The 17,246-nt window shown below is 40.7% G+C and overlaps 1 protein-coding gene across 18 annotated transcripts in view; it reads right to left on the bottom strand.

Moving 5' to 3' along the window:
• Positions 1-7,237: 7,237 nt before the first annotated feature.
• Positions 7,238-17,246, bottom strand: part of PIKFYVE (phosphoinositide kinase, FYVE-type zinc finger containing) — a 77,026-nt gene continuing 67,017 nt past the window's right edge. For all 18 annotated transcript variants that reach the window (XM_044768279.2, XM_070508492.1, XM_044768277.2 and 15 more), the window contains 7 exons: positions 16,761-16,820; positions 15,938-16,114; positions 15,055-15,158; positions 14,200-14,328; positions 11,593-11,854; positions 11,107-11,181; positions 7,238-10,332 (listed from right to left, as the gene is read on the bottom strand). In XM_044768279.2, coding sequence (XP_044624214.1) covers positions 10,217-10,332; positions 11,107-11,181; positions 11,593-11,854; positions 14,200-14,328; positions 15,055-15,158; positions 15,938-16,114; positions 16,761-16,820 — 923 coding nt within the window. In that variant the 3' untranslated portion in view covers positions 7,238-10,216. The remainder of the gene's footprint in view (positions 10,333-11,106; positions 11,182-11,592; positions 11,855-14,199; positions 14,329-15,054; positions 15,159-15,937; positions 16,115-16,760; positions 16,821-17,246) is intronic.

Here is a 17,246-nt window from a genome sequence, read left to right as displayed (position 1 = left end):
CATAGAATATTAAATAGGATCCTCATGGTAATCACAAATCAGAAACCTATAATAATCAAGCAAAAAAGTAAAACAAAAGAAATCAAACATATTACTAAAGATAGCCATCAAACCACAAGGGAAGAGAGCAAGAGAAAAAGACAGGAACAGAGAACTACTAAAACACCCAGAAAAAAAAACCGTCACAAAATGGCAATAAACACATATTTATCAATAGCTACTTTAAACGTCAATGGAGTAAATTTGCCAATCAAATGCCATAGGGTGGCCAATTGGATAAAAAAACAAGACCCATGTATATGCTGCATACAAGAGACACACTTCAGACCTAAAGACACTCACAAACTGAAAGTGAAAGGATGGAAAAAGATATTCCATGCAAATGGCAAAGAAAAGAAAGCGGGGGTGGCAATAATTATATCAGATAAAATAGACTTTAAAACAAAAACTGTAACAAGAGACAAAGAAGGGCACTACATAATGATAAAGGGAACAATCCAACGAGAAAATATAACACTTGTAAATATCTATGCACCCAACATAGGAGCACCTAAATGTATAAAGAAATTATTAACAGACATAAGAGGAGAAATAGACAGTAACACAATAATAGTAGGGAACTTTAACACTCCACTTACACCAATGGATAGATCATCCAAACAGAAGATCAATAGGGAAACACTTGCCTTAAAGGACACATTAGACCAGATGGACTTAGTAGATATATACAGAACATTCCATCCAAAAACCACAGAATACACATTCTTTTCAAATGCACATGGAACATTCTCCAGGATTGATCACATATTAGGTTGCAAAACAAGTCTCAATAAATTTAAGAACACCATGCATCTTTTCTGACCACAAAGGAATGAAACTAGAAATCAACTACAGGAAGAAAACCAGAAAAGCCACAAAAATGTGGAGATTAAACAAAATGCTACTGAACAACGATTGGGTCAATGAAAAAATCAAAGGGAAAATCAAAAAATTCCTGGAGACAAATAAAAATGAAAATACGACATGCTAAAATCTGTGGGATACAACAAAAGCGGTTCTAAGAGGGAAATTCATAGCAATTCAGGCAAAGAAGCAATTCTCAACAAAGAAGAAAAATCCCAAATAGACAATCTAAAAGCACCTTTAAAGGTACTGGAAAAAGAACAACAAACAAAGCCCAAAATCAGCAGAAGGAGGGAAATAATAAAAATCAGAGCAGAGATAAATGAAATAGAGACTGAAAAAACAAAAGAAAAAATTAATGAAACCAAGAGCTGGTTCTTTGAAAAGATAAACAAAATTGACAAACCCTTAGCTAGACTCACCAAGAAAAAAAGAGAGAAGGCTCAAATAAATAAAATCAGAAATGAAAGAGGAGATATTACAATGGACACCTCAGAAATACAGAAGACAACAATACTACGAAAAGCTATATGCCAACAAATTAGATAATCTAGAAGAAATGGCTAAATTCTTAGAAACATACAACCTTCCAAAACTGGATGAAGACGAAGTAGAAAATTTGAATAGACCCATCACCAGTAAGGAGATCGAAACAGCAATCAAAAACCTCCCTAAAAATAAAAGTCCAGGACCAGATGGCTTCCCTGGTTGTTGCCGGAGATCATAGCAACATTACTACAAGGCTTTAAGCTTAGCAAGAACAAATTACAAAATGGGTGACTGAGAAATATGCAATCTGCTGATTCTCATAAATTACTATGCTAGATTGTTCGTGCTTTAGAATCAAAGGCCAGAAGGTAGTATCTTATCAAACATGAAGGCAAGGGGCTTAAGAACGCTGGGCCCTTGCAGGAATGGAATGCCATTAGCATAACTTGCCAGATTGTTTGTTCCCAGGATACTCCCTCAGAGAATGGCCTTGTGTAGGGCCAGGGTACATTGAAGGGGGGAAGATTAGAACTGCTAAGCTTTGACTTGCATATTCCTGCTGGCACGAATTCCTGCTATGCTTGTACTTCTTGGCCTGCAAATAAATACGTGGCGATCAGAGGGATGTCACCTCAGTCCTTGAGGCTGATGGTCCCCTGTCCCATTAAATAATATAGAGTGTGTTGTGTCTATTATATAGACGGTGTTCTGTCTATTAATTCCGTCCGTCCCTTCAGCTGGCTGCCTAGCTGGTCTCGGCAGCACCTGGTGAGTTCTACCAAACATTCAAAGAAGACTTAATACCTGTCCTTCTTAAACCCTTCCAAAAAACTGAAGAGGAGGGGAGGCTTCCTAACTCACATGAAGCCAACATTATCCTGACACCAAAACCAGACAAGGACAACACAAAAAAAGAAAATTACAGGCCAATATCACTGATGAACATTGATGCAAAAATCCTCAAGAAAATACTAACAAATCGAATACAACAATACATTAAAAAGATCATACATCATGATCAAGTGGGTTTCATTCCAGGGATACAGGGATGGTTCAACATCTGCAAATCTATCAATGTGATACCCCACATTAACAAAATGAAGAATAAAAGTCACATGATCATCTCAATAGATGCAGAGAAAGCATTTGACAAGATACAGCATCCATTTATGATAAAAACTCTAAATAAAATGGGTATGGAAGGAAAATACCTCAACATAATAAAGCCCATATATGACAAACCCACAGCAAATATCATTCTCAATGGAGAAAAACTGAAACCTATCCCTTTAAGAACAGGAACAGACAAGGATGCCCACTGTCACCACTCCTAATTAACACAGTATTGGAAGTCCTAGCCAGAGTAATCAGGCAAGAAAAAGAAATAAAAGGGATCCACACTGGAAAAGAAGAAGTGAAACTGTCACTCTTTGCAGATGACATGATTTTATATCTAGAAAACCCTAAAGAGTCCACTAAAAAACTTTTAGAAATAAGAAAGGAATACAGTCAAGTTGCGGGATACAAAATCAATATACAAAAATCTGTCACTCTTTGCAGACAACATGATTTTACATCTAGAAAACCCTAAAGAATCCACTAAAAAACTTTTAGAAACAATAAAGGAAAACAGTCAAGTCATGGGATACAAAATCAACCTACAAAAATCAGTTGTTTTTCTATACACTAACAATGAAGTAGCAAAAAGAGAGATTAAGAATTCAATCCTATTTACAATTGCAACCAAAAGAATAAAATACCTAGGAATAAACTTAACCAAAAGGTGAAAGATCTGTACACCGAAAACTATAAAACATTGTTGAAAGAAATCGAAGAAGACACAAAGAAATGGAAAGATATTCCATGCTCTTAGATGGGAAGAATTGACATAGTTAAAATGTCCATACTTCCTAAAGCAATCTATAGATTCAACGCAACCCTATCAAAGTTCCAACAACATTTTTCACAGAAATAGAACAAAGAATCCTGAAATTTATATGGAATAACAAAAGACCCCGAATAGCCAAAGGATTCCTGAGAAAAAAGAACAAAGCTGGAGGTATCACACTCCCTGATTTCAACATATACTACAAAGCCATAGTAACCAAAACAGCATGGTACTGGCACAAAAACAGACATACAGATCAATGGAACAAAATCGAGAACCCAGAAATAAACCCACACATTTATGGACAGCTAATATTCGACAAGGGAGCCAAGAGTATACGATGGAGAAAGGAGAGTCTCTTCAATAAATGGTGTTGGGAAAACTGGACGGCCACATGCAAAAGAATGAAAGTAGACCATTCCCTTACACCATGCACAAAAATTAACTCAAAACGGATTAAAGACTTGGATGTAAGACCCGAAAACATGAAAATTCTAGAAGAAAACATAGGCAGTATGCTCTTTGACATTGGTCTTAGCAGCATATTTTCAAGTACCATGCCTGACCAAGCAAGGGAAACAAAAGAAAAAATGAACAAATGGGACTACATCAAACTAAAAAGCTTCTGCACAGCAAAGGAAACCATCAACAAAATGAAAAGACAACCTAAGAATTGGGAGAAGATATTTGCAAACCATATATCAGATAAGGGGTTAATAATCCAAAATATACAAAGAACTCATACAGCTCAACAACAAAAAAACCAACAACCCAGATAAAATATGGTCAAAAGATCTGAACAGAGATTTCTCCAAAGAAGATATACAGATGGCCATCAGGCATATGAAAAGATGCTCAACATCATTAGCTATCAGGGAAATGCAAATCAAAACTACAATGAGGGGCCAGCCCAGTGGCGCAGTGGTTAAGTGCACACGTTCCGCTTCTCAGCGGCCCAGGGTTCGCCAGTTCAGATCCCGGGTGTGGACATGGCACCACTTGGCATGCCATACTGTGGTAGGCATCCCACATATAAAGTAGAGGAAGATGGGCACGGATGTTAGCTCAGGGCCAGGCTTCCTCAGCAAAAAAGAGGAGGACTGGCAGTAGTTAGCTCAGGGCTAATCTTCCTCAAAAAAAAAAAAAAAAGCCTACGAGGTGTCACCTCACTCCGGTCAGAATGGCTATAATTAACAAGACAGGAAACAACAAATGTTGGAGAGGATGTGGAGAGATAGGAACCCTTGTACGCTGCTGGTGGGAGTGCAAATTGGTGCAGTCACTATGGAAAGCCGTATGGAGTATCCTCAGAAAATTAAGAATAGATCTATCATATGATCCAGCTATCCCACTGCTGGGTATTTATCCAAAGAACTTGAAAACACAAAAGCATAAAGATACTTGCACCCCTAGGTTCACTGCAGCATTATATACAATAGCCAAGACTTGGAAGCGACCTAGCTGCCCATCAAGGGACGAATGGATAAAGAAGATGTGGTATATATACACCACAGAATACTACTCAGCCGTAAGAAATAATGAAATCCGGCCATTTGTGACAACATGGATGGTCCTTGAGGGTATTATGCTGAGTGAAATAAGTCAGAGGGAGAAAGTCAAACACCGTATGATCTCACTCATAAGTAGAAGATAAAACGACAACAAACACATAGCAACAGAGACTGGATTGGTGGTTACCAGAGGGCAAAAGGGGTGATTAGACACACGTGAGGCGATAGACTATAATTAGTTTTTGGGTGGTGAACATGATGTAATCTACACAGAATTTGAAATATATTATGATGTACATCCGAAAGCTATATGTTATAACTGAGTGTTACTGCAATTGAAAAATAAATAAAAGTGAAAAAAAAAAGAGAAAGCAGTATAGTTTCCTCAAAACGTTAGAAAACAGAACCACCATATGATCTAACAATCCTACTTCTCTGTATTTATCCAAAAGAACTTTTAAAAGGATCTTGAAGATACATTTGCATTCCCATGTTCACAGCAGCATTATTCATAATAGTCAAGAGGTGGAAGCAATACAAATGTCCATTGATGAAGACTAGATAAAAAATGTGGTACGACTCTTTGACATCAGTCTTAAAAGGATCTTTTCGGACACCATGTCTTCTCAGACAAGGGAAATCATAGAAAGAATAAACAAATGGGACTTCATCAGACTAAAAAGCTTCTACAAGACAAAGGAAAACAGGATTGAAACAAAAACACAACCTACTGACTGAGAAAAAATATTTGCAAATCATATATCCAACAAAGGGTTAATCTCCATAATATATAAAGAACTCACACAACTCAACAACAAACAATCAAACAACCCAATCAAAAAATGTGCAGGGGATATGAATAGACATTTCTCCAAAGAAGATATATGGATGGCAAACAGGCAGGTGAAAAGATGCTCATCATCACTGATCATCAGGGAAATGCAAATCAAAACTACACTAAGATATCACCTTACACCCGTTAGAATGGCAAAAATAACAAACGTTGGAGAGGTTGTGGAGAAAAGGGAACCTTCAGGCACTGCTGGTGGGAATGCAAACTGGTGCAGCCACTACGGAAAACAGTATGGAGATTTCTCAAAAAATTAAAAATAGAAATACCATATGACCCAACTATCCCACCACTGAGTATTTATCCAAAGAACTTGAAATCAGCAATCCAAAGAGACCCATGCACCCCTATATTCATTGCAGCATTATTCACAATAGCCAAGACGTGGAAGCAACCCGAGTGCCCATCAACTGATGACTGGATAAAGAAGATATGGTATATATACACAACGGAATACTACTCAGCCATAAAAAAGGATAAAATGGTCCCATTCACAACAACATAGATGGACCTGGAGGGTATTATGTTAAGTGAAATAAGCCAAACAGAGAAAGACAAACACCCTATGATTTCACTCATATGTGGAAGATAAACCAACACATGGACAAAGAGAACAGATTAGTGGTTACCAGGGGGAAGGGGAGTGGGGAGTGGGCATAAAGGGTGAAGTGGCACACCTATAATATGACTGACAAATAATAATGTACAACTGAAATTTCATAAGGTTGTACACTATCACAACCTCAATAAAAAAATTTTTTAAAAAGAAAATGTGGTACATACATACAATGGAATGTCGTTCAACCTTAAAAAAGGAAATGCTACAACACTGATGAACCTTGAAGACATCACACTAAGTGGCATAAGCCAGTCACAAAAAGATAAATATGGTATGATTCCACTTATAATGAAGAACCTATAGTCAAATTCATGGAAACAGAAAGTAGGGTGGTGGCCACAGGGGCTGGGAGGAGGGGGAAGAGAGTTGTTGTTTAATGGGCATGGTTTCAGCTCTGCAAGATGAAAAGTGCTGGAGATGGACTGTGCGATGGGAATATAGTTACCACCACTGAACCGTACGCTTAAAAATAGTTAAGATGACAAATTTTCACCACATTTTAGGTTAAAAAAATGTAGTTTTGCCAGGATTTAACCCAGGAATTTTATGAGAAATTAATTTCTGAGCCACGAGACTTGTAGGTGAGGAGGACAAAGAACTCTTCCCCCAATTTGCGCCCCCAGGCCAGGCCTCACTTTGGCCGGGTGAGTCCAGGAGCTGTAAGGGGCGCCTGAGGCTGGGGTCACAGCTCCGCCAGGCTGGGCACAGCTTCCTGGGCTTCTGGGAGAGAGAACACAGAGGGCAACACTGGGGGCAAGGGCAGGGCTAAGCCTGCGCCCCACACGCCATCTCCCCTTGTCGTCCACCCCTCAAGCCAATTCAAAACCAAGTGAAGTGGATCCTCGGTTTATTATAAGTCTTTATTTACAGCATAAGTCTCCAAAAGGTCAGGGCAGTTTTCTCTCTTAAATAACAGGTCAACCATATAAAACAGCTGGAACCAAAGGAGAGAAATATACACAATATAACACATTAAGTATTTTCAATACTGTTAATTGAATTTTTCATATTAAATTAAGATGCTATTATGATTTACAGTATTTCTCTAGTTGAAAGACAATATACATTTTTTACAAAACCAGCACAGCAGCATTAATAAAATGCTCATCACTGTAATTTTTATTTTTCTATAATACACTGCACCCATGTTACAAAAACAAACCAGAGGCATTGCACTAGAGGGTTTGAATACTGCCTAAGTCAGCATGTTAACACTCGGCGGAGAGAGCATGGCCTGACCGCTCACCATCAGGCTCATTCACAATGGTCTGCACCCGCTGGCAAGCAACCTTCCCACAGGGAGAGGACCTTCCTCGTCATACCTGCCCAGTGCTAACGGATCAAAAACCAAGGAGAAGCCGAGGCCACAGAAACCAACACAACCTACTATTTACAAGACCCAGGAAAGGCCAAAGCCAGAAAACCACCCACTGCTGATCAAGGAAAAATTAGAGTAGGACATTTTGTAGGAAATTTTGACTATCTATAAATCTTAAATATTCAATAGACTACAAAGGGGTTTGTAACAGCTTACTTCCCTTATTTTTCTTAGGCTTGGGTAAGAAAACAGTCAATCCTTTTTATTTTTTAATAAAGTTTTGATGGTATCAAAAAGCTTCACATTATAAATAAGATTTTTATCAATGCAACATGTTCACATAGCTTTCTGGTGCTACTGGCAATTATTCTCAGGATTCATCATTTATTCTAAGGAAGAAAGTACTAGGATTTCTTCCTCACTCTTAACTTTCAGCACAAATGCTCTCCAGGCCTCGGAAGGAATTGAGGGCAGAGAACAGCCCTTCGGGGCCCCCAAGCAGCATGGCGTTTGAAACACCCCCGACACACGTGGAGGGCGACCCCTTGCAGCAGGCTGTTCCAGCTCCACCTCTCAGAACACCCCACAAACACGTGGAGGGTGCCCCCACGCAGCAGGGCTGGGTACAGCTCCACCACTGACAACACAATGAAGTTCGCATTTCCCCTTCCTAAGAAGTTCTAAAAGGACAGACCCTCGCAAGGCAGCAACTCCCGCTTCAGACTATATTATGCTGGAATTTTTTCTTAGCCACGAAATTACCTAAGAGGCAGCAGTACTTTATAAAATAGTTCTTCTGGGCAAGGAAAACAAAACCAACATGACACACCATTGCCAGAGCTGTCCCAGCGGAGCATTCGAGCTACATGCCGTACTGAGACTAAGCCACAGAGACCAGTGGCTCCCGCAGGGGACACTCCCACAAGAGCACACAGAGGGCAGGACGTGGGCAGGATGCTCTACCTAAGACTCCCGCAGAGACAGGACAGCGTTTGCTTCAAAACGAGACGCAAGGTCCCCTGTTCCTGGAACGTAAGAAGCTGACGACGTTCCGCATCTCTGTCACTCCTGCACAACTCCTTTACTAGTCTTTGATATCAAAACTAAAATCATCAGTGTTTCGTGTGTTTTCAGAAGGCACACGGCGTTTTGTTTTTATAAAGTGCTTATCATCAGATCAGTCCTAAGTCCTTGGTCAACTTGTTTCTAGTTCAAAACAAACCATGTTTCTAATAAGCACCAAACTAATGCTTTCATTCTCTAAGGCAAACTTTACAAAAGGTTCCTACTCCATGTACTTACAGTCTCTGTAAATGGAATGTACCCAGACTTCTCTTTCTTATTATGTGAAAGTTACAATAGAAATGTGCTATCATAGGAATCCTAAAAGGAGTGGAACCCCTCAAACTTGATAAATACTGAATTATCCCTGTTATGGAAGGAAGCCAAGAGCAGACATCCAGGCTTACAGAATCGCCTCGAAGACGGTTTAGTACTTCTGATCCCTTTTTATACAAAGGAAAACTTGATTAAAGAAGTTCCTTACTAAGAATATTTTATCTCAACATTTCTTGATAGTCAGAACGGGCCTAGAAACTGGTGCAGAACATTAGGAAACAGGGATGTCCATGTTAAAAACTTCTTAATTGTATAGATGCCACTTAAATTGCTGGTTATATTTTTAAAAGATACTTTAACTCCACAAAAAACAAGCAAATCCTTCCCTCTCACTCAATTTCTTGGATCAGTTTCTTGGATCTAATTTATTTTTTACATTAAAATAAGAAATCTGTCATTCATAATTCTCCCTTTGGGGATTTAGTCATTGTTGATTCATTTACTAAAGTTCCCCTGAAAGTGGGGGAAACCCAGAATACGAGTTTATGCGGCTAAGTACAGTTCAACATATGAACTGCACAAAAGTTGTACACAAGCTTAAAAAACAGCTCCTGAAAAAGGCTTCAAGTTAATAGCTGTAGCCTCCTGTCACCCACAGACAAGTAAGGACAGAGCCCAAGAAACATCAAACATATTCGAAAACAGGGCAGGACACAGAATGTGAAAGGATCCCCAATTTAAGTCAAATTCCTCAATAAAACAAGAGCAGATTGTATTAATCTGTTTAACTGGCCATTAGCAGAGAACTCAGGATCTTTTAAAGGTTTCAGAAATTCTGATAAGAGGCAATATCAAATTGTCACATAAGAAACACAAAACGAATCCAGCAGCTCTACAAATGCTTTCTACGCAAAGACAGTGTCAAACGTGATGCCAGGAGAGTCACAATCTATGAGACAGTTTCCTTAACAGGATTGTTAGCAAATAGATATTGCATTTTTCACTCATTTCCTCATCTCTAACCATACATTTGCCCTTAGCCCTTTGAAACCTATTTCAGCTTAAGTGAAAGTGTCCATGCAACTTCCCAGCCTATGGAGAGCTAATCTGTAGGTATCAAAATCCAAAGTGCAAACCTGTGGAATTTTAACCCTTTGGTGACAGACAGCCCACGTGCTGAGAACTGAAAGACCTGGGTAGACAGCAGGAATGGGATGAAGAAATAAAACAGGTGGCTTGTTTCTGGCCCTTTGTTCCAGCCCCTTCCCTTCACAGTCCATTTCAAAACATGTGCTTCATTTCAGCAGTTGAGACCCAAGCCTGTCCAGTGGTCTGGTACCATGAGGAAATACTTGTCCATCGCTTCACAAAATCGGGTCCTGTACAACTCTGGAGAGACCACAGTTGGCATTTTACCTAAAATTGTGAAAGAGAAAAGGAAGTAGAAAGCTGTTACGTAACTGCTCAGGCAACTGACTTCAAGAATATGTTCTTCCCACATACTGGTGTAAAGACGCATACACCACAGCAGTCTGAGCAGAAAGGAGTGTGGGTGTTCCGTGCGCCACACGTCATAGGACAGGTCCTTCCTGGTATGAGCTTCCACTTCAAAACACTAGCTCTTGCCGAGACATGAGAGACGTACAGAAGGACAAGTGGGGCCAACAGTGGTCAGAGAACCAGAGGATTTCAAGTGCTGATTAAAGACTACCTCTGGCATTTTTTTCCAACTCTTCATTTTGAAAACTTTTAGCATTTTAATGCAAATTTTAACCCAAAATTTCTCCACCTAAACAATTCCCTTTATTATTTGATCATTGTGGAAATGACAAGAAAATCAAAGATAACATCACTTATTTTTTCAGAATTTAAAAAAGTATCCAGGGGCCGGCCCCGTGGCTGAGTGGTTAAGTCCGTACGCTCCGCTGCAGGCAGCCCAGTATTTTGTCGGTTCGAATCCTGGGCACAGACATGGCACTGCTCATCAGGCCACGCTGAGGCGGCATCCCACGTGCCACAACTAGAAGGAGCCACAACTAAGAATGTACAACTATGTACCAGGGGGCTTTGGGGAGAAAAAGGAAAAAAAATAAAATCTTTAAAAAAAAAAGGTATCCATTTTTTAAATGTTAACTGATAAGGAAGACATGAGAAGAGTTTGAAGAGTAAACAAAACAAAATTCTGCTCACCTTGTCCTCCTAAAATTCCTGTTGATTTCACAACCATCTCAAGCTTTTTGTCCCATGTAAACGTTCGAATATAATCTGTTGCAGGGGCAATATTAGCAGTAAAGCTATGTTACTAAATGCAAGCAAATGACACCAGCAATCACCATTACTATTACTTCTACAATAGGTACATTTATTGAGTGCTGACAATACGCCAGGTGCTTCCTAAGCGTTTTCCCCATATTAATTCATTTAATCCTCACAACCACCTCACAGGGCTTCACTTATAAGTGACTTCTGAATACAGGTATTTTTGGTAAAGATGATGAAAATGGAAATGAGGGAACAAAAGAAGATACAAGAATTTAAAAACTATTAGTTTTGAATTTTCAAATGAAAGTTGGTGAAAACAGTCAATAAGTTATTACTAGAGCAGACTTGCTGTCATCCACAATTTTGCTCTGGCTTCAATCGTGAACTACAAGTAAGGCATGCTTGTTGACTTACCTATAATCCCAACGACAAGCTCATTGCTGGTATCATCTCGCCCCACCAGCAAAGAATAGTCAATGATGAGGTGGCTGGACAGGAAGTGGGCATCGCTGCGGATGGAGGCCCGCAGCACCGCCTTGGAGTGCGAGCGGATGTACAGAGGGCTGTCCCGGACCATCTTCAGCAGATTCTCGTCCAGCAGGACCACGTCACAGCTCTCTTTCCCGGTGTCAGTTTTTACATTTCTGTTCCTAAGTGAACCCTTCAAGTCAAAAACCTGGTGGAAAGAAAATTCTGTCATTTATGTGTGAGTTACTACAAATGAATAATTAATGTAATTACGTTTAAAAGGCAGAAAGATTCCTTGTAGCCACTACCACTATATATTTTTTAATCCAATTAAAAACAATCACAACTTACATAAGTCAATACACGGTGCACCGTAACCACATGATACGTAAGCCAGTGCACACGCACACTAACTGTACGATACGTAAGCCAGTGCACGTGCACACCATAAGTGCACAATACGTAAGCCAGTGCACGTGTGCGTCGTAACTGCACAATATGTAAGCCAGTGCACGTGTGCGTGGTAACTGCACACTACGTAAGCCAGAGCACGTGTGCGTCGTAACTGCATGATATGTAAGCCAGAGCACGTGTGCTTCGTAACTGCATGATATGTAAGCCAGTGCACATGCATACTAACTGCACAATACGTTAGCCAGTGCGCGTGTACACCATAACTGCACGATACGTATGCCAGTGCATGCATGCGTCATAGCTGCACGATACGTAAGCCAGTACACACGCGCGTCATAGCTGCACAATACGTAAGCCAGTGCACACGCGCGTCATAGCTGCACGATACGTAAGCCAGTACACACGCGCATTGTAATGGCACAATACATAAGCCAGTGCATGCGCACACCATAGCTGCACGATACGTAAGCCAGTACACACGTGCGTCATAGCTGCACGATACGTAAGCCAGAGCACACGCGCGTTGTAATGGCACAATACATAAGCCAGTGCATGCGCACACCATAGCTGCGCAATACGTAAGCCAGTGCATGTGCACACCATAACTGCACTATACGTAAGCCAGTGCAGGCGCACACACTAACTGCAAGATACGTAAACCAGTGCATGCGCACGCTAACTGCATGATAGGTAAGCCAGTGCACGTGCACACTAACTGCACGATACATAAGCCAGTGCACACGCACACTAACTGCACGATAGGTAAGCCAGTGCACACGCACACTAACTGCACGATAGGTAAGCCAGTGCACGTGCACACTAACTGCACGATAGGTAAGCCAGTGCACACGCACACTAACTGCACGATACATAAGCCAGTGCACGTGCACACTAACTGCACGATAGGTAAGCCAGTGCACGTGCACACTAACTGCACGATAGGTAAGCCAGTGCATGCGCACGCTAACTGCATGATAGGTAAGCCAGTGCACACGCACACTAACTGCACGATAGGTAAGCCAGTGCACACGCACACTAACTGCACGATAGGTAAGCCAGTGCACGTGCACACTAACTGCACGATAGGTAAGCCAGTGCACGTGCACACTAACTGCACGATACATAAGCCAGTGCACACGCACACTAACTGCACGATAGGTAAGCCAGCGCATGCACGTGCCCTAAGTGCATGATACATGAGCCAGTGCACACGCGCACTGTAACTGCATGATACATAAAATACATGGTGACATAACTGCATCATATGAAATGGATACCAAGGCCCATTACTGAAACATTTCAGAAATATGCTGACCCATTTACTCAACTTTAAGAAACATTAACAAGGAACTCCAAAAATATGTTGCTGGATCATAAAGCAGTTTAAAAAACAGATGCAAATAGTTTTAGGAAACAGTTTTGAAACCAAAACTGTGCGATTTCTTATGGCAATGCAGCAACGTACATCTCTAGGAATTCTGGGGCAACAGGCAAAGCGTCACGCTCAGAGGTTGGGGACCCAGCTACGAGACCAGCGTTGCATCTGCAGGGTTTTCTGCAGACCACCACTAGTCAGTGGTTCTGACTCGTGATGACACAAGGAGCTGCTGCCAGAATATAAGCCAGTTACATCATGAAGCACAATGTTTAGTTCAGCCGATGTTATAGCAAGACATTCTCAATGAAGAAAGCAGTGAGGTACATCCTGGTACCAGCTCCTTGTCTCACCACAGACCAGAAACAGTTCAAGGACCAGCACTTCCAAGAGTACTGTTCTAGAATCTACACCAACCTGAGTTCCAGGAATATCTGCATGACTGTCATAAAGACTTAATTTCTCTGGGCCTCAGTTTCTTTATCTTTAAAAGTGAGATGGTGGAAGCAGATCTGCCTTCTAATTCTATAGTTCTATATTTCTCGGATATTGAATACGTTAAATTTTAGGACTAGTCTACAACATTCCTCTTTATTCTTTCCTATAAGGTTCAACAAGTCAAAAGTTAAATTTAGCCTAGCAACCAAAGTCTAATATTTACTATCAAATAAGATGTTACTCTCTGATTATATTCATTATATTCATGAACCAGAAGCGCAAAGGGTTCCAGTAGCTAAATCCTTTGCAGAGTCCAATATCCTTACCTGTGCCATCTTTCTCCCATAGAAAAGATTTTCCATGACAAGGAGATCTAACTTCTTCTCAGTGTTGTTCTGAGAATTCTTATAACCAATTCTGTAAACTCCAAGAATTTTGGCCAGTGCAGTAGGCCTCTAATCAAGAAAAGATGAAAGCAAACTCTTATCAAAAAGGATTATTTGTAATTTAATATGAATACCTGGACTATTCCATATAACATCCAGACATGATTTTATATTAATATGACCAGTCAGAGGACCTTAAAAAAAAAACTCAAACCCTTGAATCTCAGGAGAAAGTAAGGCAGCAATGCCAATAAAAATAGTAGATCCTTAACATGCAAACAAGGGATAATCTTTCACAATTAGTCAAACTCATAAATTTTACTATGACATATAGTTTCCCCAATAACAAGCAATAAACCATAAATGAAAAAGATCCTCGTGGCTCTTTCACACACCCACTGGGAGGGTCATGCTCGGGACAAGGGGAAACCTGGGCCACTGGCTCCCTCTCCTTCTGTGTAAGGGGTCCAGACCCTCAGTTCTCAACACACATTTCAGGCTTCTGTCTCAGCAAAATTACAAATGACTAAACAAGCAGCTGTTGTCATCCAGCCTTCACATTTCTGACTGGCTGTGACACACACTGATCAACCACAACTTGCCCAAGAGCCCTTGGTCCCTCCCTGGCAAAGGCAGGAGAGTCTGCAATCACTGTGCTCTGTCACACTTCAGCAGTGCGGCAGACCCGGTCACATCCTGCCCGGCTTGTCACGGAGAAAATGGCATTACACTAACTCTCAGGACGTGCAAAGGCCCAGTGCACTCTAACTGTAGACCCAGATTTGGGGTGTCTACCTTTTGTTGCACAGCGTTTGTGATATAATTGAAGTAGTGTGGTGCAAAGTCGAGGAAAGACTGGACTTCCAGACGAGGCATCTGCTTCAAAATGAATCTATCATCTAAAAGGCAGAAATTTCAAATGTCTATTCCAATCACAATATGCACTGAGGTAATCTATAATAAGTCCTTCCCAAGAACCCAAATGATTTGTTTGCTTCATGTTTTTAAGGGGTATTTTCTGAGTCGCAGAGAAAATTTTAATCCGAGCACAGTTCTCAAGTGACTGAAGGCCTGGAAGAGCTGGTGAGGATTTAGAAAATCAAGAAAATTCTCCTTTGACAGTTCCACACCTAAATCCCAACCAGATGGGCCACCTGCTAAAGCTACTAAATAAAGCTTACATGCTCCTACGCTAACCCAGCAAGCCACAGTTGCGGGTGTGCCTATCGAGCATACCCTTCCCGCCACATTGCCTCCAGTGAGCTGGGTTTCAGTGGCATGGGGGGCGACGAGACACAGCCACCGTCTACCGGCAGCCTCTGCAGGTCAAGACCTGGCGCTGCTGCTTTCAGATCAACACTCCCATCTACCTTTCTCTCGTCAGCAATGAGGGACCCCTCTGAGTGTTCTACAAGTTCCCTGTTACTGCTGACACTTGGAGAACTTGGGACTACAGAGAGTTCAGTAAGGATCGGATCAATGTCTGTCTCTAACTGCACACCATACACACGTATATTCTCCCAAGCATTTTTATTACATCCCCTCAAGCATAAAAAGAAAAACAGAAAGCTTTGTTTGCCAACTGACAGTATCCTCACCCCTCAGTTCAAGTGCTTCATAAATTAGCTGAGGAGAAAGATGGCCATCACACACTCAGCAGACGATCAGAAAGACTCACCTTCCGTGGCGTAGAAGGCCGCTCCGGACTTGCCCCCGCGTGCCTGCCAGGGTGCCGAGTGGGAGAGGGAGCGGATGAAGTCCTCCTCGCTGCTGCCCAGGATCACCTCGCGCATCTTGTGAAACTCTCCCGCATAGTAGAGCCGGCAGTAAAACTTGGCGTTAGCGTCAGAAAATTCTATGAAGGCAAGTGTCAAAGGAGAGGCCTTGTCAATTAGAAATGTCTTTTCTTTCCTGCCATTCCCATCCCGACCAAATGCAGCCATCTAAGTCCCTCTATGATAGCTCATGTTAGTTGCATGCTGTTTATCACAATCCTGTGACAGTGACCTTCAGGGAGGACTGAAGAGCATCTTATGACCACCTTACCTATTTATGGAAAAAACAAACGTAACTTCAGACCCATTTCTAATTTTATACTGGCTACTGTATTTTCATCATTGTACTTTTATATATAAATTTTACTGTCTAAATTATTCCAGATAAATTTCTGGCATCCACGGGCATACACATAATTCCAGGTGCCTCGTCAAGGCCTGCAGCTCTGAATTGCATGGTAAGTAATTATTTAAACATTAGAAATTAAATTATAATTTGTGTAGTTACACATTACATTATAATTTCAATTAAATTTCTTTATAAATTAAATAACGTATACTTTATAAAATAAATTATAGATTAAATAAACCTCATGTCAGCACACAGACTTAGTCTTCATTTCAGGAAACAAGATATTTATCTAGTATGAAGCTAGAAGCCTCAAATAGAGTTTGCTCAATTACAGTTCCTGTCCCCAAACCAACAAGACTTTGTTTCATACTTACGAAGTTCCACATGAGGATTTGTGAGCTGTTTCTTTTGTGTGTCTCCTCCATCTACCTCATCTAAAAGGTTTAATATCATTAGTAAAGCCCACGTTTTAAATAGTTATCAATTCATTTTATTTGTTCTTTTTTCCTGATACAACAATAAAAACTAGGAAGTCAACTGGTTATCCTCGTCAAGTCACTCTCAACCAAGCATCATGTATACAATTAAACTGTGTAAACTACTGCAATAAAAATGTATGTACCTTTTAAAACATCAACTTTTCGATTAAAAAGTAGGGAATTCAGGTTGAAGAATCATTTCTTATATGTACGTGATTTCTATGACAGCAGAATACTAACTCGGCTCTGACATTGAGTTTCTACGGCTTCTTTACCGTGTGTGGAATAATGCTTCCCCGATACTCTGAGATGCTTTCTCTATCATACACTAAGATAGACATGTAATGTATGAAATATACTAGTCTCTACTTCAGAGCTATT

Source organism: Equus asinus, chromosome 4 (genome assembly GCF_041296235.1).
Source record: "Equus asinus isolate D_3611 breed Donkey chromosome 4, EquAss-T2T_v2, whole genome shotgun sequence".
NCBI lineage: Eukaryota > Metazoa > Chordata > Mammalia > Perissodactyla > Equidae > Equus > Equus asinus.
The sequence above is the reverse complement of the archived record's forward strand: the minus strand, read 5'-3'. Positions and strand labels throughout refer to the sequence as shown.